Here is a 26,657-nt window from a genome sequence, read left to right on the forward strand (position 1 = left end):
ATTACCAACTGCACAGGGATCCAGATAAGTAATACAGAAACACAAGCCTATTTAACTACTTATTGGCATGAATCATAGAGTGGCTTGGGTTGGAAGAGAGCTCAAAGATTACCTAGTTCCAACCTCTCTGCAGCAGGAAGAGCTGCCAACCACTTGATGTAAGTGCTAGATTGGGTTGTTCAGGTAAGGGAATACCAAGTAATGGAAGGCCTTTTCCCTGCTAGCAGTGGTCCATGAGAAGTCAGACCTTAACTACTTCTACAGATAGTGGAGAGCTGAGAACCCACAGCAGTGAGATTTACAAAACACGGGAGCTGAAACTGTGCAATTCAACAGCTATTGACCGGGTCCATTGTTAGGGCGCTGTATTTGTAGATCTTGTCCTTGGCAAACTTGCAAAGCAGTTTATTCCTCAGATATATCACTTATTCGCATCTGCCTTCCTCCTTTATCTTTTTTGTCTCTCCACTTCAAGGCTTCTACGATTTCCTTGTCAGAAAACAATACACATTCACTGTATAGCACGCATTTGTAATTATTAATAAAGTGTGCACTTTTGAACTGGAAATCATAACAGGAAGCATGTCTGAAGGTTGGATTGAGACAGTAAGGATAACAAAAAAAAAAAAAAACCACAACTGAAAGAACTAGATAAACAACAGTAGAAAGCAGGCATAAAGAATTTTGTGCTTGCCTCAAAGGCTTCAGACGCTTTACACCAGCACTATTTTAAAAGGGTATTTTGTCTATATTTCTCCTAAACATTTCTGTCCAAAAATAAATTCACTTAGAGCATTTGAAGCAAAGCCTCAAATCTGTTCACATGAGAAATGCCACGATGGCATGTAGCATGCCACAGGCTTCCATTTTCATCCCTCAATTGGTTTGTACACTCTCGAAACAACAACGTCTTCCTCCTCTACCATTTTCATCCTCTTCTTACCATCCATCACTCACAGTGCAACACTGTAAGCAAAACTGGCACATAAGCTGTTAAAACGTTTTTTACTTCCAAGCTTCAATTGTGTTCTATTTTTTAAAGAGGACAGTTAATAAAACTCAGAGTACAGGTATCACAGAGAAGTAATGGAAGATGGGAGTTCTTGGCTTTTACATACATTGAACTGTATGTAGAACATGGACTGACAAATTAACCCTGCCATAATGCATTGCAGTAACACTTCCATCTTAACAAAAACTTTTCCAGTTTTAGACATTACATTTTCCATTGTAAAACCACTATTTTACAGGAAAACTGGCAGCTTCCATAAAAGTTGAGTCACAAGGAAATGAAGTTTCATTTTCAGTAGGAACCTCCTGACCAATTGTAACTTAAGTATTAAGTGTATCCCAAAGAATAAGTCCAGAAGTCTTTGAGATAAAATATCTTGATTGGTTTGAAACAACTCTACTGGTAGGAAAATATTCCAGTGCAGAACATCTGGAAGATGAGGACACTGATTTCTAACATAATCATAGCTGAATATCATGCTGTTTGTAAGCCAACAGCTCATTATTTGGGGGCTGGCCCTTTGGGCACTGCAGCCCTTCAGTTTGTGCAGTACTCACCTGCTCCAAATATGAACATACCTGCTTTAGTAAATTATTCTTCTTAAAGACTAGTTATGAGGAAACCTCTTTTCTTTCAGAAGACCACTGACATTCCACCTGAACAGCTAAATATTCCACTAAATAGAGAAGTACCAACATAACAGACTCTAGCAATTTATCTTGTGTAATTCTAAAAGAAACAAAGCCAACAAAACCAATTTGACCTTTTTTATTTTAAGTAACACATGGACATTAATTGTGTAGAAAATCAAAACGTATACAAACTTGTACAAAATTCAGATTGTTACTGTACAAAATTTTCAAATTCAATAATATGGAAAATTGAAGCCAGGTAAGAAGAACCAAACCATTGAAAGAATTGGCTGCTAGCCATCCATTTCTTCTATTTCATGTTAACTTGTCTGCATCACATACAAAGGAAAAACAGGCTATCAGCACAAATCACAAATATTTTTGCTCTGACAATTGTAACAGTATTCCAGTTTCCTATAAACAGGTAACTGGAAACAGAGGTAATTAAAACGTCAAAGTCAAAAAACATTCTTCGGGGTTTACTTAAAGGTGTCAATTAGTCCTAAGTACCTGAGGTTGAAGCAATGCTGGGACAGACCACAGTTCAAGTGGTTAAGGTTGCTTCTTCTAGAGAAACTGACATTAATACTAAATCTGGATCTTGCCCACAGAACATCAGTACACCTGCTAAGCTGCAGAACTGCACTGACCTCTAACAGTCATCGCGGCCAAAACAAATAAAACGTGGGCAATCAACAAACCCTGAAGCTTAGTGTCCTTTTCTCCAATTCTTTTATGTGCCATGTCAGCTTTCTTAAGAAGTAATAAGGAGTTTTTGGTAATAGGTTAAAAGTAGTAAGTAGCAAAAGCAACGGATTTTGTTACAGCACTGTGTTGTACTCAAATTCATGAAGTAGCATAATGAAACGTACCACAGTTGCCTTTAAGATACCTGGTTAAAAAAAATCAAGCAACTGAGATGTTTTGTGAGCGATAATGCTGCCCCTGAATACTGCCCCAGGTCACACTGCCTCACTGCAGCAGAATATCTTGATAATAAAGACACAGGTTACACAAAAATAATTGTCTCAGTTTGAAGAGGTTGCATTAAAAAACAAACAAGCAAACAAAAAAACCCATCTTCTGTAACATAATTCCCAAACATAAAGGATCTGCATTTTCAACACTGGTTTAAATATTGAAATTTTAAATTGGGATGGCAAGTTCTAAAGAGGAACTGTAGTAGTGACAAGTAAAAGGATGCTACATGATATCTACAACTTTTAGAAATGTACAACCTATAAAAATAAATCATTTTACAGAACAATTTGTAGAAAATAGGTGAGAGAGATTATGTCTTGCCCCAGAAATCCTCCTTCCTCTTCTGAGCTCGTTCCAGTATCTGAGATGCAAGTGAGCTAGAGGCTGCTGAGCGAGCAGAAATCTGAGAGAGCCTGTCATCTGGAGGAAGAGCAACAAGGGAAAATAAAGAAAAATTCAATATGCATTTAAAACACTGTTACGTTCATGGCAGGTTTGGAAAGCACAAACTCCAGAATTGAGATCTGCAGCCTCACCTGGGGAATTTTGACACCACTACCCAATTCTCCAAGGCATCTTTACATATAGTCTCCTTTGACAGGAGATCTCAACATCATCCCTCTGCCACTGACCTTTGTACAGACTAGACTCTTAAGAAAAACATACTCATGAAAGCAACTCATCACTTCAAGCAAACAGGACTACCCTAGAATGCTACAACTAAAATAGCAGAACCTACACTGTCAAAATGTCCTTTTATGCCAAAACTTATTTGTGTGCAACAAACTGCTGAAAGAAATGTGTCTTCTGAAGAAAACAGGAAGTTTAGCACAACAGTAAGCAAGCTTTACAAACTTTTGAAAGGTCTTCTTTTTCAATACAAGATTCATTTCATACCCAACAGAACTTCTAAAATTAAGCAGCCTGGACCATGCTTCTCTGGCAAAGCATGACATTATATTCCTACAACAACATTTTTAAAAGGGTGCCATAGCTCTGTAAAGATGCTCTCTAAAAAAAAAAAATCTCAATTACATTAATTCTTTTGCAATGGATTACAAAAATTGTAGCACTGCTTCTCAGCCCTGTCACCAGGAAACAACAAAGATTCCATAACTAAACCCTAATAGGATCTGTTCTTTGTCAGCGTGCCAATAGTTTTTCAGTGGCATCTGCTAATCTTTGAAATCCAGTGAAAACAGCCCAAAACAGACTTAAACACTACACATAACAACTATATTCCCATGTATGAGAAAACTGCTGACTGTACTTGTGCAATCAGGCACATCATTGGAATAACTCCTGGGTTTGTATGTACATCAAAAAATACCAGCATACAAAATATCTGGCACACTACAACGCTTCTGAAAGCTCAGACATCATTACTCAGATCACAGTAAAAGAAGTTAAAAAAACAAAAGGTATTTACAGCACTTAAACTTGAACAGAAAAGCTTGTGGGAAGCTGCAGAGTACAATAGGATATTGCATGTTTTATGTAGATACACAGATGCTCAGCTGAACCATCTGCACAACCCACACATTTTCCAGCCAAATGCAATGACTAAAACAGAGAATCGGCCCGAACCTTGGTTAAAACCAAGGAGAGAACCAACGTAAGGGGTACAAAAAAGAGCGTGTGTTTATTCTGGGGTATACTTATAAATAGCTTACTGTCAGATGTAATCTCACTCTGCCCATGCTCTGAACCAAAGGCAGGCGATTGCAAGTAGCACAGCACCAAACACCAAATGCCCTGCTATGAAATGATGTGAAGTGGCCCAGATTATTGAAGCTACAGAGCCTTTGGTTGATTCATAATACTACAAGAGTTTATTTGGGGCTGCTCACAGAAGGGCCAAGAAGATGCACTGGTGGCCCACACACATACCATCTGCTCCTCCAGAGTAACTTTATAGTAAATGGAAAAAAAGGCCAAAACAGCAATCAGAGTAGCAGGATGCCACAAGTATCCCTAATGCAAGGAGCGGAGGAATAGGTGTGAAAATCAGAGGAATAGGTGTGAAGTCAGAGGAATCATTTTATGTATGCCATATACTTGCTGGTAAAGTTTCAAGCACATGTGGTACCTTTTAAGTTGCACCCGTAATTACTGAAGCTGCAACCGGAGCTGTGTTCATTTTGAAGCTTGCTTCTGTTGCTACCAACACAAAGATTTAAAAAAAAATGTGTGGGGAGGAAATGATTTAGGTATGGAATTGAGCAAGCTATATTAAGCATACCGAACCGCAATGGTTTGTTTGATTTTCAGCTGTGTTCATAATGTTTGTTTATGCTGGAACATAACTTCGTGCTCTTACTTCACATTACTGGGATGAACATTTTTAATTTTCTTTCTGTGAAGCCAAGAGGTATCTATGCACTACCAGTATATTATAACTACCTGTATAATAAACCAGTAGTAGACCTCTCACATTAGTGCAAAAGTTGAAGTCAATCCAGATAACATAGATATGATATGCAATAATATTTTGTGATTATAAATACCTTCATTGTTGTAGTTTCTTTCCTGAAGAGGTAGCTGGAAAGATCTCATTTTCGGATTCCCAATATTTCCTAAGAGCAAAAAGTCATGTTGCTTTTTAGAATAATTTCTAAGTAGGCAAAGGATTTCATTTCAGAACATTCTAAAATGTTAGAATATTATTACTTTCATCAACATCAGTCTTCCAAATAACAAATATGCCAAAAACTGCATGAAACCCATTTACTTGAGGCAGAGGTAAAATTTATTCCATTGTGTTCTCCCCGCCTGTCTTTCATAGACACTGTAACAGTTACTTCGTGAACAGCACTCCAGGTGCACAGATAAAACACAGCACCAGTTCTAACTCTTTGCAGGGAAATTCTCTGGATTCCACCAATCCTCTTAACCTGACCAGTACTTGCTCCATTCTAGAATGGAAATTTTACCTTAGTCTAACAAATCTTTATAACACAAGGACCAAGAATTGTGGGACCACTGTGATCAGCTACTGAAAGCCTTACCACAAGGGCAATGTAAGCAGATAAGCTTTATTCTGACTAAGGGGTAAAGGACTCTGCTTTATCTAATGTGCCTTCAACAGCTGCTAAAAATCTCCGAAATGCTCCAGCACAAATTCCTCCTAAGCAAAGAATTTTCACTGAAGAATCAAAAACACCGTTTGCATGACTTTCCTCAATACCCCATAACTTTTTAATAATTGTTTTGTTTTGTTTCCAAGTTCTGCAGAAATAGTTAAGGAGCTTATTTCTCAGAAATTCATCGCCTCTGCAATATAACAACATGCTCTAAAGGTTTTGTTCCATATCTCTGTTGGTTGCTCCAACTGGATGGACTTACACAGTTGTAGCCTAATGATTAAATATTACAACTGTCTGTGGTAAACCAAATAGTTCTCATAGTAAGTGGGTACTTACTGATATTAATAGAACAGAATTAGACAACAAACCACAGAATAGAATTATATTAGTGGAATCTGAAACTAAGGTGGATAGTCATGCACACCTTTCCTTCAGATCCTCGGCAAGACTAAATATACTAGTATTATTTTTTTGTTTATAAACTCCTCTTTGTAAAGTTAGTAAGACAGCAAGCTCAGCACTCCCTTGGCCTGAATACAGCAAGGTAGCTATTTCCATCTCGTGACATTCTTTAACACAGCCAGTTAATAAACAATACGCACCGTTATGCTGGAATTCAGGATCCTTGAGAGTCCCTTGAATACGAGGAGAGGGACTCCAACAAGGCACAGGGTGGTTTTTGGTTGACATCAGCACAGGAGGTGTAGAGGACTGCTCTTGATATGCTGAATTAATAGCAACTGTCTCACCAGAAACACCGTTAGGATGCCACTGATCCTGCCTAAGTGGCAGAAGATCCACAGTTCCCAGCCCAGCAGGTGGCGAGGTAAGGAGTGAAACAGCTTTCACTTCTGCTTCAGGCTGAAACACAATAGGGAAGGAATCATAGAATAGCTTAGACTGGAAAGGACCTCAAGGATTCTCAAGTGGCAAAGGGAAAAAAAAAAAAAAAGAAAAAAAAAAAAAAAGCACTTCATATACACTAACATTCTTCCAATACAGTCCCTCACGTATGCAGCTAATGTTTTAATGGGAAAATGAACAACTCCTGGTATGGAGGAAAAATTGTAACATTTAGTAGAAATAGCCAAAATGGAGCTCATCTAATCTCACTCCTTGGTTTGATAAAAAAACCACATATTTTTTATTCAGACATCAGCCCTTTTAGTCACAGATGCTGAAAATTTTACAATAGCAAATGACAACTCAAGAAAAAAAATTAAGTTACTGTTCAGAATTACTTTAGAAGCATGTTCCTAAAAAGCATTACACTAAGTTCCTTTTCTCACTCACCCAGAAGGACCTTCTTTGTGAAGCCCCTCTTGCACCTTGCTTCGCTGAGGAAGGCTCTGTTCCTAAACTTCTCATTCTGTGCCGTGAAGATGAAGACTTGAATTTAGGAGGAGACACTAGAACTGCACCTCCTATTGTAGTGGAGAAGATAAAAAATGCAAACTTGCTGAACTAATTCATACATATCTGTTTTTCTTTAGTTCTTGATTTTGTATTCAAAAGTCTCTATTACCAACAGCAGGGGTAGTGAGATCATGATGAGTTCTCCGAACTCGGCCAAGTGCTCTCAGCTGCGGAGTAGGAAGTCTGCCACCAGGCTCCGAGGATACAGAAGAAGAATCTGACACAGCTGCAGGAGAATTCAACAGGCAGGTATTCTCACTGCAAAAATGAGAGATGATTCCAGGATTAATTAAGGTGTTGGGCATCCTGCATTCAAACGTTTTGCTACTAATACATTCCTACAACAAAGGCAAGTCAGATAGGGCCATAAAGCACCAACATCCTGTAGCTAGAATATCTGTTTGCAATGGGGAACCCTGAATTCCAGCCTCTGAGCCTCAGTTTCTGTTGCTCTGGGTTTTTTTTTTTAAATGTAACATATAAACAGTCTCAAGCTTCAAATTCAGGCTGCCTGTTTCCCACTATACTTTGAACACTTTGCTGTGCAGAAGCACAGATCTCACCCAGAATAACTTTGAATCTGACTGCTAATAGTCACCTCAGAAGTTGGAATGTGGGTTTACCTTTTCAGTCAATGTTACAGAATCGAAACCAAACACAATGGGCAATACAACATGCTTAGGTAGTGTGATAATGATGGCCAAAGTTACTCAGATTTAAATACGTGCCAAGCTAACAGACTGCTCAACCAAAAATTTTACAAAAAGTTTACAAAAGTTGCACAGTAGAAAGCCAGAGATGTCAATAACCAGATATATTAAGGATCCTTCAACAGACAGATACAGTTATACACACTGTACTATGCACACAGAATTGACCTCTTTTATTCTAAATTCCCCTACACATCTTGCCCATTTGGGCTCACTGGTGATTTCTGGATGCTAGTAAATTCTTTTCTCCTAAGTCCTCTATCTTTGCCCATGAATTTTCTTCAGAAAAAATGCAGACACATAAGAACAAGATTAGAATGTCCTTCATCCTTTCAGCACTACATTGTCAACCTGAAGCAAACTGGGCTTTGATTTTCACTACACTTTGCTATTGTGCAATGAACAGACTCTTCTGATAGGCCTACACTGCAAATTTTAAAGCTTTTGGAAAAATTCATTCCAATTTTTCACGCTTCTATACAAATTACAACTTAAGTCTTGCAAGCTAGAAATCCAGTATTCCTAGTAATGGATCCATTTCCATCATCCAGCTCAGTGTTCTGAGGTTTCCTGTTCATTATCAAACTACTAAAAACCAAACCAGAGTCACACTGAATTATACTTGCATAAGTCTGCATTTAAAACAAAAATAACTTAATGTACACATTTCTGAGATGTTAGAGGAAAAAAATATATATGCCACAAGAATGTTCATTTTTACCCTTCAATTTTGTTATCTTCATTTATACCCTTATTGTTTTTTTCTAAATTCTGTGTCACAACTGCAGCTTGCTCATTTTCTTTTTCTTCTTCTTCTCTTGATTGTTGACTCTCTTTTTCTTCAGTGCCTTCTTGTTCACCCCAAACTAAACGTCTTTTGACTGGAACAGTTGGTGCATCTGACAGGTCTTTCTTCTCAGTGACATCCTGGTGAGACTCTTCTCTGGAGCCAGGTTGCTGCAGCACTTTTGGCTTTGGTGCTGTCTCCTTTTCAGAAACTCTGGGTAACAAAGAAAGCACTGTTTTATACCACTGATTTGCATAACACATACTGTGCATCTATACAGAGCACATTCATCCAGTTCAGTCCTTCCTAATAAATACAGCTCAGACACTAAAAAGTAGTAGAGTTAACATAATGTATATATACTGAGACTTTAAATGATGATTAAACTATTTTCAAACTGGACTGAAATCTCTGAACTACCACTTCAAAAAAATGGACTGTAAAATTAGTGCACTATTTCCAAACTGAAAATAATAAAATTATCCTAACACACTTCATTTGGGAAATAGCTGTCTGTACATTTCAGTAAAACACTACCTCTGAATTTTCCTTGCAAAATATTTATTAATCTACCTGGTATTCAAACAACGGATCATTCCAGTTTATAAGCCTACATCTCAGAAGTAACCTGTGTCTAAGATTCAACCATCAGATTATTAATTAATCTCAATAAAGAACAATGACAAAATCTGAGCAGGCAAAATATACTTCATATCACTCCAATTGAAAGAGGAACATTACTTCAGTATGATTCAAAGATAAATTTCTCCGTACTTGACAAGACTAAGGTTGCCACACTAAATATGCATTTGTGGTTAACCATAAAGGAGTAGCATTTCTCTTCTTTTAGAAGACATGACCATTCCTCATTTTAAATTGGAGCTTATATCAACCAATGCATCTGTGAAACAGTAAATGCCCACATCAGTTCCAGAAAATTTACATTTAGTCTAACAAGAGAGATCTCAAAGCTATGCTAAGCCAATCTAAAGCATTTTGCCCTGTGTTCAGAGCTGCAGAACAAAATGTAGAACTGACTCCCTTACCCAGCAAGATCTAGTGCTCTGATGTCACTGCTGATGCCTTCTTCAGAACTGGAATTTGAGGATACATCCCACAGACTGTTATTATCAGACAGGAGCTGGTTGAGATGGTACCGAGAGAAGTGTGTTCCCTCTATTCGTTGCCTGTAAGCCTTTGCTCTTGCTCGAAGTTCTCTCACCTGCACACCAAGGTTACATAAGCTGCATGCCAATTTAAAGTTGACTTACATCTTACTACCAAGTACTTGCATTAGCTAATAGCAGCTAAAAGAGAAAGGCAAGTTACTCATAACTTGCAGTCGCCCACAGAGCAAACACTGCATGCTGCAGTAAATGCAACAAGAGAAAAGCAAGAACAACAGAAATTTGTGTTTAGCAAGCATATTTGAGCCATTAAGCCAAAGCAAAATTATCAATTACTCATTCAGTGAGCACAAAAAGTTATGCAGCGGCTATGAACAAGCTTAGTACTGGATTCTAGTTTTTCCATCAGTGTTCAGGCACAACACAGTGCTCCAAACTTCAGAACAAGAACTTAGATGCAACAAACCTCCATATACCACATGGAATTTAGGGGGTTTTGTGATGCCTAAAGAGAGGAATACAGAATTAATTCAAAATTCCTTAATTTTCTCTCAACATTGTATTACCATTGTAAATCGATCAGAATCTAAGTAACAAACCAAGTACACAGCTCTATGCTGCCTCCCTGAGATTCAGTAAAAAGCTGTAAAACAAACACATCAACAACGCCATTACACCAGTTTTCACTGAGCTTGAGGAAACTACATTTCTAGGCCTTAACATGTAAAAATACATTTGCTGTATATTAATTTGTATTTCAAATCAACACACCTATGTGCATGTGTAATACCAAGTTCATAAACTGTGAACACTGTACCTGTCTCTTGCTACACTGATCGCATCTCAGTGAGGAGCTCATGACTACATGAGATCTCTTGGTACTACTGTATATAAGTCATAACATCAAAATCATTCCTTCTAGGTTAGCAGTAACTACATGAATGAGATGTAAAACTGTTAAAATGTCAGCTTAGGTTTCAAAAAGTAAAAATTGCAAACAAATTGAAATTACACTGGTTAAATACTGTTTGAACACTCCCTTTCTTCCATCTTTTGAACACAATTTAAAGAGCCAGAATACAAAACAGCAATAAAAGTTTACTTTTATTTTGAAATTGATTCAAAAGAAGTTCTTGATATTGTAAGAATTTTGCCTCACTACAAGTGGTTCACAGGAATTATGCATTTCATCAAACAGAAGGGAAGCAATACTGATGCTTCCTTTAGTACATTTTCTTTTTTTTTTTTTAATTTCATGATAGGTTTAAAGTCCTTCCTGCAAAGAAGGGGAAGAAGTGGGCCAAATTCCACAAATCCCACTAAAAAGTAATTGGATACAGAAGATGAATATCCACTCAGCCTGCGCCAGCTAATATCCCAATAGTTGACCCATTAAACTTCCAAGGAGTAGTCAATTAAAAATATATACTTGTCATTTTACAAAGAGAATTTAAAGGTGCGAGTGATTTACTGGATTATTCACTTTAAATAGCAGAACGATAAATTAATTATGATAGTCACAACAGAAGGAATACAAAACCAGAGCAACAGGACACTGCAGGGGGAGGAAGAATACTATGTCTCCAATGAGTTGTGAAGAAGTACAAAGGACAACCGACTCCTTCAGCAACTCAGCAGGCAGCGTTATCTCAGCAGGACACTGGTCCCAGAGAGTCCTAATGTGATTATGAACTGTCCACATTAATTTTTCAAAAGCATAATTCAAAGAGATCTTTTCATTCTACTGCTGAAAAGCAGCCCTTAATAATATATTATAGCGTAGCAGTTTAGCAGTAATCACTACAGCTAAGGTCACACCAGGACTCTATTGCATTCCTTGCTTGTTTGAGCTCAAAACTTCAGTCTATGTTTCGGACCCAAAGTTATCTATGTAAGGTCTCAACTGGGAAAGCAGACTGGTGCAGCCAGAGCTCATCATCTAATCACACTACAGAGAAATGTTCTGTAGGCACCTTCAGCAGGGATGAGCCTCAAAGAGCAATTAGAGATAATGGTTAAGATGGAGCCCTGCAGAACAGTCATGTCAGTGCATTAGTATGGGAGTGGGTATGGAATCATTTAGAAACCAGAACAACTGTTAAGAAACTGGTAGGGTAGTAGCCTGTACTGTGAATAGCCAAAGTATTTCTGCTGCCTTTAGTAAAAGTGATTAGCTTAGCAGTTCTTCCAAGTTATACATTCCTGGAACAACCTGCAGTAATATACTCCTCAAACAGCTACATTCTTTCCTGTATCTCAGTAGTGAAGGAAATATTTTATTCAGTTCTACTAATTCAGACACGCTGGATTTCATCCTGTAATTCAAACTCATTCAAAGGAATTAAAAATAATAGTAATAATAATAAAGCACGGCAAAGGATCTACCAGAATTTTTCTTCTTGTATTAATAGAGGTTTTAATAATTAATCTTGGTTTTCTCCCAGCCTATCTGTACAACCGGAAAATTCCAAGCTTTAAGCTTGTTGTCTGCTTCCACTGTGCCAAAAAAACCCTTCTTTTTGAGAGTGATAAACCCAGGAGATTTATATAGAAATGCTAACAAGGCAGTTACAATAAAAAAAAAAAAGATTACATAGAAAATCCCACCAAGTAACACATCTGCACAAGCTAAACATTATTGTTTGTCTTCCAGACAAACTAGTGTGATATGCCCACACACATCTGAATCAAAGTGTAACAGAGAAAAATTCAGGTAATTCCAATTTTAAAAGTCTCTGCTATATGAAGTCATACTGAGATGTAATGTAAGTATGTATATATTAAAAATGTGTACATTACATATACTAGTAATCCATAATTCATTCGTTATCATATTAAAATTTGGTTCTTCCAGCTACCTGGCACAACTCCTTCACTTAGAAGGTCCCAAAAATCCAAACATTCTTTGAATTCTTCATGCAGTGACCATTTTCCTGTTCTTCTGCATTTCTTGTCAGCAAGAAAATCTCCATCATAAAGCCAGATACATCCAAAACACACATCCTTAAATGTGTGAAATTCTTCATTTCCAGTGCACTCTAATTAAATGTTATATATTTATATATAAAAAGGATCCTGCCTGGTAAAGCATAACACCCAAAGCTGGTAACAGCTCCAGTTTCAAAAATTACTGACACAACATCCAGTCTCCAGACAAAAGCCCTAGATGCCAAAAGAATTATACATCGTACAGAAACTTTCTGCATGCTGCTTTACAGTCAGGCTGCATGCAGAAGCTTGGCTTATTCTACAGCCTTAGTGATGGTTGGTGTTAATCTAACACATACATCAGTGTTCATCAAAATTAAAATACTTGTTGTTTTTAGTTCTCCAACATCTTACAAAGCTGTTTTTGCATAATGGAATGTCTGATTATATATATATATATATATATATATATATATATATATATATATATATATATATATATATATATATAAAATAACTGCTTCAATATATATACATTTTTGCCTAAGAAGAAAAGTAAAATGACTTGCTTGATCAAGTCTAGTAAGACAACACAGAATTGAAAGCTAACACACTATTGCTTTTTCTAGGGAATGCTACTTGCTAAAGCTCAAAGCCCAACACTCTAGAGTGAATCACTCCAGTTCTGCCTTCCACGTCAGCTTGATCCTTACAAGACAATTCACATTTTACAAGTATTTGCCATATATTTAGAAGCACATCGTATCTCAAGAAGACTCCCTCTATCAGATGAGCAAAGCTTAAGTCAATTTAGTGAAATTTGACAGTTGCAGAACTAGCTCTAACAGTTTCTTACATACTGCTAAAGGTTTTGTGAGGAGTGGCTGAGGGAGCTGGGACTGTTCAGTCTGGAGAAGAGGAGGCTCTGGGGAGACCCTACTACTCTCCACAACTGACTGAAAGGAGGCTGTGGTGAGGTGGGGGTTGGCATCTTCTCCCAGGTAACAGTAAGGGAATGAGAGGTAATGGCCTCAAGTTGTGCTAGAAGAGGTTCAGGTTGGATATCATGAAAAATTTACTCTCAGAAAGGGCAGTGAGACATTGGCACAGGCTGCCCAGGGAGGTGGTGGAGTCACTGTCCCTGGAGGTGTTCAAGAAATGTGGAGACATAGCACTGAGGGACGTGGTTAGTGGGCATGGTAGTGACAGGCTGTGGTTGGATGAGGTGATCTTAATGGTCTTTTCCAACCTTAATGATTTTATTCTGTTCTATTCTCAGTAAACCTGCTAAGAAATACTATGCTCCTGAAGCTGCTGAGCATTTTCAGACTGTCAAATGAGTTACCATGGGGTATAATACTGATTGTAGTTGGTGAATTAACTAAAAGAAAATACTCAGATACAGTGAAACTTGCCGGAGAAATCTGTATTTTATATTGTATATGACTGAATTTAGCCAACTGCTTTGAATAAATTCATCTTGGCAGGTGACAGAGTTCAGCTGTCAAACAGACTTAAGCTGATACACGTATTGGTCTTCTCTTCTTATTCTCTTGAAAACTGCTACCACCTAATTCAACATATTTTAAAATTCTGCTGGGTTAAACATCAACACTGCAATTATCAGTTGAAAAGGCCCTGTTCTGAGTGATTCTGATTTGTAAGGAAAACATTTTCTCCTGTATTTTCCACATCATGTTAATTAATTTACTTTTTAAATCACGCTGTCACTTATTTTTTCTTACTACTGTCTTGTCAGAATCTAACCCTCTTTGCAGTCACCTGGGGAAGCCTGAGTTGTTAGCATTACAATGTCAAACCACAGTTTTTTTAACATACAAGAAACATACTACAAACCATATTCAGGTCTCTGATTTTTTTTTTATTTTTTTTAAAAACACTCACCTGATTGGGGACTTTACTCCTAATACGAGACCAAGCTCCATCTTTGTAGAAATACTGGGCTGGGGACAAGAATTTTGACCTGTACTCAGTGTTCATCTTCCTAAGACATCAAAAATAAAGAGGAGAAAATAGAAAGAATTATCCTCGATATCCAGAAGATGCCTTTTTATAAGTTACATCAACAATAAAAAGCATTCTTGCACTTAAATCCCAGGGCTGATATGAAAACTCTTTTGAAACACAGCTCACTCACAGCAACGCAACCAGGAAAGACATGAAAAGCTCCTTCAGTTGGTAATTATTCCTGATTTTTTTTTCCTACCAGCACTTCTGTCGGAAGCTTTTGTCCTCTCAGCAAATCAGAAGAACACAGTAAAACACATAGGGCTCAATTACTTTGATATAAAATGAAATACCTTGCTTTACATCATAGATGAAGGTGCATTTAAGTAAAATGCCTGGTTTGGCACTAACACAGCCAGGATACTTCCTTCTATGAATGCTGATGTAAAGCATTCACACTGCATATGAGTGGGGTGTGCTTTTGAAGCAGATCCATCTGACTACCAGAACAATGTTCAGTATTAATTCATCTATTTCCTCTTGTTTGGGATTTTCAGAAGCATTCAGTGTTCCTAAAGACAGTCATTTCCCCTTCTGACACACACACACACACACACACACACACACACACAAATGAGCATCGTCTAACCTCAAGCAATGCTACTAGTCCTTTAACCACTGAACTGTGGATTGATTAGCTCAAATCTCGAGTTTTTTTCTTTCTAATCTTGCTTTAAAACATTGCTAACTTTATTTTTGTATACTCAATATCAAATGAATAAAAACTTTTTTCAGTCCTTCAGAAAAAGATCATGGATCATCAGAGAACAAAACGCACCTTGTGAAAATAAAAGTATCAGGGGAAAAAAAATATTCAGAACTTCTTTCTGTACGTCTCTTTTTTGTAACTCACAGAATTTCTTGTTTTATTCACAAAACCAATTGATTAGCTCAAACACACATCCATGCCGTGCCTCCGTCCCAGTAGTTCTGTATCACAGGCAGGTCACACAACGCAGGTTGCATACAAACTGCAAGTCTTGCCTGCATGCTGAGAACTTGCACATTTTCCTCAATTGTTTGCCCAGTCATTGTTTTGGAAACTTTTGTTTTTGTTCTACCACACTGAAAGCTTAAGAGGCAGAAATCTGTCTTTAAATGGGCAGAATATTATCAAGAATATTTCACAGAATTTTACACTTAAAAAAAGTCAACTAAATGATCTAAAATGTCAAGGAACCACAAAATCCAAAGAATTTAAGGTTTCAAGTGCATTATATCCACATGCTTTTTCTCAAAGTGATATTACCCCACAGTACCTTTAGTGATCATTTTGCCCACCTCCAACCTAATGCCTTGACACTGCCAGAAAATTATATGAATGAAAGCAGTCACTGGGAGATGCACGAAGCATGAAGATAGAACAGATTTCTGCATTTTTAAACTTGCATCCATTCTGGGCTTTTATTACACTGACAGATCTCAGATGCGTGGAAAATGGGAATAGGATTTCCATTTTTACAGAGAAGGCATGTAGCAGAAGAAAAAGATGCTTAGATATCTCTCAGCAATATACAACGCTGCTTACTTTCAGTGCTTATCATATTACCCATACAGGACAAATTTCTTTACGGCCTTTTACTTCATGTGTTTTCTTGCACTCCTCTATGGGACAGATGGTGGTATGGAACAGAAACAGACATCAGGCACAATCAAAACAGTTTTAAGGCATGTAGAGCAAGCACAAGAGAGCTGTTTGCAAGGTGACTACAACTTCCAAAGCACGCACTGAAAGCACAGTAGCAGCACTACAGCAATTTAATTTCGCTCATGTTAAATTTATTTATTTATAATCATATTATTCTTGTACCAGGAGGCTTAACTGAAGCAGCAGTGTTTAAATGCATCCACTTCCACTGCCTGGAGAAAAAGATGCAAATTCACACCAGGATTTTTAGGTACCACAGGAAGCTCAGCCGCTGTGTTGCAGGGGAAAGACACCACATTTACTCTTGTGACAACAGGACTCCACAGTTAAAGGTCATCATCCACCATTCTAAACAGGCAGTTGCACACCTACTCACAAGGCAGGTTTTCTCATTTTATACATACCCACGATTTGTATGTAAAGAAAGGGGCTTTTGACTGATATGCTGCTTATTTTTTCGTTTAGGGTGTTTCTGCTCTGATTTCCTTTGTTTTGATGCATCTTCTGCTGGCTTTTGTAACAGTTCTTCCCTCTTAGTCTGAGGCAAAGATAATTTTAAAAATAGTGTATTAGCTAACAAACTGAAAACCCTCCTATTCCCTCTGACACCAAACTTTTGCAAACAGCTGATTGTTATTTTAAAATACTAACTCTTTCAGATATTAAAAAGAAGCTAGCATATTACATTCCTCTGTTAATACCAAAATAAATCACCAGAATGCCAAAGCTACGATTCTAAGTGCAACATTCTCTTAGTTACACATGATGTATTTTGCACATTTCACCAAAAGAATTTAACATGAAACAGAAATAAAAGAGTATCATACCCCTGCATTGAAACTGGAGTTAACATGTGAATTTCTGGAATGTATAATTTAAATAAATAACTCAGTGATGCTCTCAGTCTTATAGTGATGCTCTCAGTCTTATAGTGAGGCAATGGAAACTATTTTATAATAAACAAAAATGAAAACTTTTCATTTGCTGCCATTCTGTTTTTGGAAGGGTCAGACTGATTCGTTCAGCTTTCACAGCAAAGACTTTTTTTCTTCCTGCTTATGTTATGCCCTTGGAAATCTCAAGTACTGTTTCTGATTCTACTGGAGATCTTTACAGAAATTCTTCAAATTCAAGAAAACCCAAATGAAAAAAAAAAGGAAAAAAAAACCCAAAGCATCACAAAATCTCATTTTTTTTCCCCTAAGATATTCATCAAAGTGAATACATGGGTATAAACCAGAAGTGTTTTGAGCACTTCTGCCATACATCATCTCCTCATGTCTTCTCTTCTTTTTCTGACTCTTTCACTTTATCAGTTCTCTTGGGAAAACATAATCTGAATTTCCAATACCAGAAGCAAAGAAACACTTCCTGAAATCTTCCTGCCCTTCAGGCTGTCTTCACATCTGCTACAAGAGGCAAAAGAGCACATAATGTCTGTCCCTCTCAAATGAGATTTAAAGCACCAGAAAAGCCTAGGTTCTAAATGATAAAGCCTCCAAGCTGACAATCATCTTTAAGTACCTCAAGAGTACCAACAACTTAAACTGAGCCAAGGCACTCCATGTCAAACACATTTTACTTGGCAACAGTCCTAGTGAACATCTTGTTTTACAAAAACTCTCTTTTATTGAGATCACAGATGTGTGCTGAAGAGACTCACAGGTGGCCCTTCTACCTGATGCATAAGGTCCCATTACAGCCCTCTGTTTGCCTTTCAACTCACAATCAAAGAATCACTGAACTGCTTGGGTTGGAAGGTACCTCAAAGATCACCAAGCTCCAACTCCCCTGCCACAGGCATGGCCACCAATCCCCAGATCTGGTACTAGACCAGGCTGCCCAGGGCTCCATCTGACCTGGCCTCGAGCACCTCCAGGGATCATAGAATCACAAGGTTGGAAACAACCTATAAGATCAACCAGTCCAGCCGTCTCCTCATCACCATTGCCACCACAAGCACTAAGCCACATCACGCAGCACGTCATCCAGGCGCCTCTTGAGCACTGCCAGGGTCAGCGACTCCATCACCTCCCTGGGCAGCCATTCCAGTGCCTGACCACTCTCTGAGAGAAAAAGTTCTTCCTTATGTCCAACCTAAACCTCCTCTGATACAACTTGCGGCCATTACCCCGTGTGCTGCTCGTTGCCTGGGAGAAGAGGCCAAATCCTCTTCACCACAGCCTCCCTTCAGGAGGTTGTAGAGTGCAATGAGGTCTCCCCTGAGCCTCCTCTTCTCCAGACTGAACAATCCCAGCTCCCTCAGCTGCTCCTCATAAGATTTGTGCTCCAGGCCCCTCACCAGTTTCGTTGCCCTTCTCTGCACACGCTCCACAGCCTCCTCTCTGGAGCATCCACAGCCTCTCTGGGCAGCCTGTGCCAGCACTTCACCACTCTCTGCACATCACTGGAAAGAACTTCCCTGACATTCGAAAAGATGATAACAAAGATAAACTAATGATAACTCTTCCTCCATCTTCCTTTACACTACAACTGTTGTCTAAAAATCAGTTTCATCTGTGTTTACACATTTTTTCTTTGTTTTTAATCCACACACTGTCTGACCTACCCAAAAAGTTCCAGACCTTCTCCCACCCAGCCCTGCTGATAACTAAGAGACTGCACTGGTAGCAATGAAAGAATGAACAGGAGAATTAGAAAGTTTCAATTAAAAAATAAAATAAAATTGAAAATTCAAATTAAGGTGGCAGTTCAAGGGGAAAAAAAAAAAAAGACTTCGTAAATAGAAAAAAAGCATTGCAGAAACTGCTATTGCAAAGAGAGGTGTAACAGTGTTACTCCCAGTCCTCCACAGCAAAACTACTATTGCCTGAGACCAGACTCATTAACAACTATAAAATGTAACTTTAGAAAATGTTTAAAACCCATTCCCATATTACTGAAAAAAACTATCAAAACTATTAAACAATATATACGTCTTTCTTTTAGGGAAATATTTACTTGCTCACAAACCAGAAATTCTTTCTCTTCTGTAGATTTCTCTTGAGGACCCTTAGCAGCAGGAGAACCTTTGAAATTTCTCACATTTTCAGTTTCAGAAGTAATTGCAGGAGATTTAAATGGAGGTACAGATTTAGTCACATTGTAAAGAGCCTTGAGGAGAGAGGGGAAAAAAAAAAAAGAACAGTAATATCAGCATTGTGATTTGCTTTAACTTAAGCTAAATGTTCAAAATCAGTTAACCAATTCACACAGATGTACTCACAAATCAGCAGAGAGGCAGCCATGCGTAAATACACAATATGTGCAGACTAACTTCTAGGACAAACTGAACAGAAACTTATTTTCAAAAACATTCATTACAGGAGGTGGAATCAGGTTAGGTTAGACCTGTGCTCAAATACTATTCTTACTGAACTCCATTAACAGAAGTTACTTTTATTTAGGAAAGTTTATTTGGGGGGATGTTGCAGTTCAGACTTTCATAAAAGATCTTTTCTTTTTCAAATAGAAATGCCAGAGAACTTTCGCAGAGTCCTCAGTACATGCCCTGTCCTAAGTAACAACTGTTCTTCAATTTAGAACTGGATGCTTAGGGTTTGGTGGTTTTACCTAGGCAGTTTTCCAACCACCACAGCATTTATTGTAAGGCAAGGCACAGAGTTGGCCCAATGTGTCTTCTGGTGTCATTCCTACACAGGGTGTTGAGAGTTAAAAGACGATGCCACATGTCACATATGGCACACATTTTCCTCAGCTTTACTACGTGAGTTTAGGTCAGACTTCTAACCTAACTTGGATAACTTGGTCATTTCCACAGAACTTTCTTTGAGAGATAATACTGTCATGATTCAATACCCAGCCGTGCTTTCCATCATCTCAACAGCAATCAGAAGAAAAACAGATTGTTAATATTTTAATTTTTAATCATGACATTGTAGCCTTAAGCTCAGAAGCTGAAGTTACATAGAGGTTAGAGAAAATCTAAATATATTTATCTAAGCATTTACAGTACTTACAAACTTATTCTTAGGATTTCCTATTCTCTATAATCTGTGTGGAAAAAAAGTTTGCTATTTTAGTTTCTACGTTCTTTCCTCTGAAATAGCACAGTATTCACAAGCATCAAACTGACATTCTGGGACCAGACTCCTCCTCAACCAGTCTATACTACTTCCATGCTTATCAGTGAATTTTCCTTGCATGAGGGACTGCTGGGAAACAGGTATCTCAAAGCATGCCCACCTGCTTGGCACCGCAACAAAAAAAGTCAGGAACGGCTTTTGGAGGAATTATTCCTAGTTATCATATACTGCCTTTGAAAGCTGCTACTAAGCCAATCTGCAACCTGTAGATAAAACCAGAGATAGCACTATCTGTAGTAATCCTATTAGTGCACATGTTTCTTTTGAGGAAACAGAAGACAGGATAGAAATTCTCTTTTACAACAAAGTTTAGAAATCCAAATTCTGCAGGAAAGCCCACCCTGTAAGAGGGCCAAAAGATAGACTGGATCTCCTCATTCTGACCTCAGTAACAATACATGGAAAAACCAAAGCAGTCTTGCAGTCAGAATGATTCTTTATGGCCAGATTAGAAATAGCAGTATTCTCAGTCCTACAAAGTCCAAAAATGGATGAGATGCATCGAAACGCCACAAGGGTCTTTTATAATCAGGAGATTCCACTTCTACATATAAGCAGTTCTCCTGAAAGAAAACTACAGCTGAATAACTACAGAGTTGCCTTTTGGGGCCTAGGAGCATATGTGCACACAGATTGAGAGTAAGAAACTATGGTAACCCAAAAAAGATCATGAGAATAAATACCGAAACCTGCATGATTTCAGTGGCAAGATGTTATTCTAACATTGAACACCTGAACATTCCTGTGCTGATTAGCTACATACTAAGCATAAAAACTATGAAAATAAAAAGTAATACTTAAGAGCACCTAAAGTTAATTCATGAAAATTGAAGAAAATGGTCTTTGAAAGAGCTGAATACAACCAGGAAGGAGATGATCAAGTAGTAGACAATGAAAATTCATGGGGAAACATGTAACCACATTGCACATCTATAGATGGTAAAGGAGGTGAAAAAAAATATACATAACAGCATGCCAGCTTATGAAAGGAAAGAGGAAGAAGAAAGAGAGGGGAAGAAAAAAGGAAAGAGGGGAAAATAAGCAACTTAAAACATAAAAGAAATTATTCATCTACTTTTCGAAACTTCTTTGAGTTACCTCTTCAGCTGCAAGTATTGGTGACTTTTCCTGAGGACTCTTCCAAACAAATTGACTTTGATATTCAGAATTTCTAGGGAAAGTACTTAAATGGGGAATATTCATGCCTGTTTTCCTCTGAAGGACTCTGTGAAGCTGACAACATAAAAAAGCAGAAAATTTTACACCAATTGCTCCCTTCCCTACCATGTTTTGCAAGTCAGAAATCTTTTCAGTGCACATCTTGAAACCAATTTTTGTTGTTATTAATTGAATTACATGAATGCAAAGTACATTTTCTCATTTTAGTCAACAATTCCAAAAGGTCTGTAAGTCATTGGCTAAATCCTTGTTTAACTGAAATCAATCCAAACTGCACATGAACGGAAGAAGCCCTATTGATCTACATGGAACCAAAATCTGGTCTCAAAAGTAGTTCCCTCAACAGAGAAGCTGGAGTAGAAGATCAAAATACAGAACTAAGGAGAGTTAAACAACAGAGGCTGGTGTAAGTGTATTAAATTACTGTATTAAATTTCTGTAAATAACATGAGTAATTTTTATATCAGTCAATTAAAAAAAGTCTTCTCTTACCCCTCTGTTCACCTTTTCTGCTTCCTTTTTTGGAGGTACAAATGCTTCCTTTTGATTAGGTGGAGCTACAGGTGGTGATTTCTTCATACTATTTTCTGCAAGGGCAAGAGCAGTTTTGACTCCAGAATCTGAAGAATGTGACCGAACTTTTGGGGGGAGCCTTGGTCCTTCTGGTGTTTCAGTGTTTTCCTGATTCACATCATTACTGTGGTCTGCATGTGACTCTGCGGTCTTGAGAGCCTCTGTTTCACCTGGGTCATCCAAATCACAATCCCCTGTCCATTCAAATGACTTTGAAATCTGTGGGTTATGGTAAGGTACTCTTCTCTTCGAAATGAAGTTTGGCTCTCTTGTGATTCCTTAAAAAACAACATACTAAGCTTAACGTAAGACATAATCTTGAATATATAATATTACTGTATTACAAGAAGAAACTGGAAGTTTATCATCCAGTGGAGAAAAACTATTTTCTTTGAGCAACAAGAGCCTATGAATTATGGGCACAACTGTAAAATCATGGCTTCTTTCACATCTGTAAATGCCTTTCCTTTCCACTAAAGAGGGACCGTAACATGGCACTCCAGGACCACACTGGATGAAACCTATAAATAAAATATGGCCAACAAACCATCTTCTCCAAGTTGATTCTGAGAATAGAAAAGCAGAGGTGGTGGTTAATGCAGATACAGAATAATCAGTCTGCAGCCATGAAGTACCTCACAAGCATTTCTACCTACACCAGCATTATGTACCTGCTAGGCAGGTACTCACAGTGCAGGGACCACGACAGACCCTTAATACAACTGTAGATCACTAAAGAGGTACCTGAATTCATTTCCATTCTTAATCACCTTGCAGGTTTGACTTAAAACTTTTATCTCAGACTGCTGGTAACTTTCTACACCACAAACATAAAATAGTTCTCAAAATCCTAAAAACATCACATAGAAAGACAATGTATCAAGTTAAAGTTTCTGACTTTTACACATGCAGATGAAAGTAAACATACCCTGACATTTTAGGACAAAGATTGAATGGCTGAACTCATTTAAAGTAGGAAATGACAATGCGGCTGTGAAGTGTGAAACTATAATGGAAAAATAATTGAAGGATTATAACTGGTTGAAAGAAACATTTTCTTGGAGGGAATGAAACTCCTGTTTTATGGGAGAAAAAAAAAAAAGAAAATCAGAGTAAAACCAGACAATAGCCTGCAGTGAGAAGTATACAAAATGTCCAACAGGATACAAATGTTCAACAGGACATTCTATCCGATTTTGTCCAACTTCCAACTGCACACAGGTACTTGGAAATAACTCCAGTGGAGAAACTGCTGGAAAAGTTGCAAGAAAAAAACCTCAGAGCATCTGCACGTATTTTTCTGGTAGTGTTCAAGTCATTCTTAAAACTGTCAACTATGCATTTCAACAAAACCAGCAAGTGAATTAACTGCAATCTGCACAGATGGTAAAGTCCTACAAGGTGTCAAGAGAGACATTCAAAGATACACACTGTTAAGTGGCCAGAAAAAAGGTGGGAGTAAAAATGAATCAAAACATGTAAGAAAACTAAAGGAGGAGAAACTGCTGTACTGCTAACTCATAAATTTACTGCAAGGCTGGTAGTATTTGCAGTAAGTATAAAGCTTCACCACCCCACACGACTGGAGATGATTCACAACTTACAGTTTTCAACAGAAGTTAACGTATTCAAATGTTCTCACATTTCAAGATTTGTGGAAATTGCTCTCTTAAATACAGGTACCCATACATACAACCACGTGTTAAGGAAAACAAGGCTAAAGAAATACATATTCTGCAGTAAGTGGAAAAAACTAGTTTTATATATAAAATAATTTTTTTTTGCAAAGTTGGTTATTGGAATGCCTTGTATCTCAGTCAAAAAAAAAAAAAAAAAAAAAAAAAAAACAACTATACATCCAGCAGCTGGCTCTTAATTACTAGGTCATAATTTAGAGCACTTACAATAACACAGAATGAATACACTGGACTCTAATTACACATACTGCATAGCACAGTCACACTGAATTGCACAACTGTTTATTTTGTGATTTTGCTGCTCCTTTTCAAAGCACTGCAGTTGTGGTCACTCTACAGATCACTCCTATTCCTCTACTCACTATGGGTCTTTCAACCCAGATGCAATTTCATTCATTTCCTACGTTCCAATCCCACATTTTCCTGCCATAATAGCATCTGTGTATAAGGTTGAATCCTAGACTGCAGCATTACAAACTTCACCCTTCAATGCCCATCTATTTTTTTTATTGTCCCACTTAGTGTCCCTGGGAGCCTTCCTAACAGTTTCAATTTATATTAAACTTTGACCCAAGTTAGTCTATTCTTTAATACAAAGTTTTCCTTGCTGTTTTTGTGCACTACAGGTAACCCAATGCCTCCTTTTACACACCCTGTATGGGCTAATGCATTTGTGCTTCACATTTGGGATTTAGTCGATGCCACACATCAGAAACCACATGTTTTTCAGGTTTTATGTAAGTAGCACTAGTACTAAAACCATCCAAAAAACACATTCCACTTTATGATAATTAAGAATATACTTTTAATTCAGTAAAGTGTCCATACTGTGCTCACACACTCAAAGGGAACCTCTCTCAACCCCTTGCAGCTGCAATCACAGTATTGTAGGGTTGGAAGTGACTTCTGGAGATCATCCAGTCCAACCCCCTGCTAAAGCAGGTTCCCTAGACTGGGTTACCCCGGAAAGCATCCAGGCACTCCAAAGGAGGAGACTCCAGAGCCTGTCTAGGCAGCCTATTCCAGCGCTCTGCCACCTTGAAAGTTAAGAAGTTTCTTCTCATGTTCAGACGGAAATTCCTGCGTTCCATTTTGTGCCCATTGCCCCCTGTCCTGCTGTTGGGCACTGCTAAAAAAAGTGCGACCCCATCCACTTGACTCCCACCCTTTAGATATTTATAAGCACTGATAAGTTCTCCCTTACTCATTCTCCTCTCCGGGCTGAACAGCCCCAGGTCTCTCAGCCTTTTCTTCATAAGGGAGATGGATGCTCCAGGCCTATCATCATCTCTGTGACCCTCCATTGGACGCTCTCAAGAAGTTCCCTGTCCTTCTTGTACTGGGGAGTTCAGAACTGGACCTAGAACTCTATATAACATCAGGGGGGGCAGTTTGGAGGTGCTTACCCAACTGATCCGACCGAAGGCCTGCCCATGGGGACTTCTGCTCTTGGGATGGGCTACACAGCTCAGGGGTTTTCCACCTGAAGTTTCTCTTATATTCGCTCAAGCCCTGCAGCAAAGAGAGATGCCTGTCAAGCAACTGACGGCGGTCCAGCTCCTCTGCACCTACAGGTAACTCATTGCCAAGGGGAAATACAGAAAGCCGCTGCAGAATCCACTTAAACTCAGAAGGTGCTCTTCATCCTCAAAACCAAATCCCACCCAAGAACATAAACCAACGTATTAGCCTCCAAATAGCAGAAGAAGAAAAAAAGAAAAAAAAAGCAAAAAAGAGCACACAAAATATTTAAACAGAGCTTTAAAAGACCTCTTCCGTGAGCACGACTGAGCTCTGCCTGTCTCCCCCTACGAGCTCCTCAGCACAAGGGTCTCCCACCTCCGCAAAGCCAGCGGCACCCGCGATCAGCTGCGGCCGCGCTCCCCGCCGCGCCGGAGCCGCTGCCGCCGCCCCCACCCGCCCAACGCCCCTCAGGCCCGGCTCGTGCCGGCCCGGTTCAGTTCAGCCCGGCCAACCCGCACTCCCCGCCGGGCCCCGGGGCCTCACCCTGAAGCGCACCGGCATGGCGGCCCACAAGGCGCAGGCCCGCGGCCCTCAGCACCGCCGTTCCCTTGGCAAAGCCGCCGGCCCGAGCGAGCCTGCGCGGCGCTGCGCAGCGGGGCGGGCCCCGCCGCCTCCCTCACGGCGCTGCTGGCGGGGCCGTGTTCGCAGCGTTCTCAGCAGCCGGGGTTCGCTGCCCCCTCAGCCGGGCTCCTCATTCGCCTCCTCGGGCTGATCCTCCCGCGAGGACCCTCAGCTCCTGTTAGAGTGCATGGAGTTTAAAAAAAAACAGGGTGTTTAGAAAAGAAAAAATAAAGTTATGATTTATTTATTGATCAAATTTGAGATTCTTAGGATCACTGAAGAAACCAGTTGCTGTGTTATCGCAGTGAGTTATTTGTGATGTTTGCTCAGGTCTAGTTCAGTACCTTTTCTGTAGTAACACACAGAGTTGTTACAGGCCATGCAAAGCCAGCTGGCGTGCTCCTTGTTCAGTACACAGGTTGCAGGTTTGCCCAGAATCTCTCTCCTTTGATATGCGAGGAAACGTGGCCAAAGATAATTTCAGTGTATTTTTGGAGTGTTTTGCAATTAGCCAAACGATGATGTTTGTAGATGGTTTGGAGCTGTCTGCTTTCAGAGGTTGATTCTGTAATGCAAATACATAACGTGACACCACTCCATCCTGAAATACCAGGTATTGTATTTCTTAACTGTGCCTTCCCTATTTTCATAAAATAAAGCAA

The 26,657-nt window shown here is 38.8% G+C and overlaps 1 protein-coding gene across 4 annotated transcripts; it reads right to left on the reverse strand.

The window, feature by feature from the left end:
• Nucleotides 1-1,771: 1,771 nt before the first annotated feature.
• On the reverse strand, nucleotides 1,772-26,037 carry MDM1 (Mdm1 nuclear protein). Of its 4 annotated transcripts, none has more exons than XM_048933596.1 (15): nucleotides 25,918-26,037; nucleotides 25,317-25,422; nucleotides 22,133-22,491; nucleotides 21,560-21,694; nucleotides 19,329-19,469; nucleotides 16,760-16,893; nucleotides 14,585-14,684; nucleotides 10,218-10,256; nucleotides 9,671-9,846; nucleotides 8,559-8,837; nucleotides 7,237-7,385; nucleotides 7,005-7,135; nucleotides 6,314-6,572; nucleotides 5,133-5,201; nucleotides 1,772-3,045 (listed from the first exon to the last, which is right to left on the reverse strand). In XM_048933596.1, exons 1-15 carry the CDS (start codon nucleotides 25,933-25,935, stop codon nucleotides 2,936-2,938), a joined length of 2,205 nt encoding a protein of 734 aa, XP_048789553.1. In that variant the 5' UTR covers nucleotides 25,936-26,037; the 3' UTR covers nucleotides 1,772-2,935. The 4 variants fall into 4 exon arrangements, with proteins under 4 accessions (XP_048789553.1, XP_048789552.1, XP_048789554.1 ...); XM_048933595.1 differs by having other exon boundaries at nucleotides 19,317-19,469; XM_048933597.1 differs by having other exon boundaries at nucleotides 19,317-19,469; nucleotides 25,930-26,006.
• Nucleotides 26,038-26,657: the final 620 nt, after the last annotated feature.

Source organism: Lagopus muta, chromosome 1 (assembly GCF_023343835.1).
Source record: "Lagopus muta isolate bLagMut1 chromosome 1, bLagMut1 primary, whole genome shotgun sequence".
In the NCBI taxonomy this organism is placed as follows: Eukaryota; Metazoa; Chordata; class Aves; order Galliformes; family Phasianidae; genus Lagopus; species Lagopus muta.

Bases quoted from the DNA above. Each gene is read 5' to 3' on its own strand.
- MDM1 (XM_048933595.1), bottom strand. The intron at 22,492-25,316 runs GTAAGCACCTCC...TTGTTTTTTAAG, and splicing joins CCTTCGGTCGGATCAGTTGG to GAATCACAAGAGAGCCAAAC. The intron at 5,202-6,313 runs GTGCGTATTGTT...TTTTGCTCTTAG, and splicing joins TCCTGAATTCCAGCATAACG to GAAATATTGGGAATCCGAAA.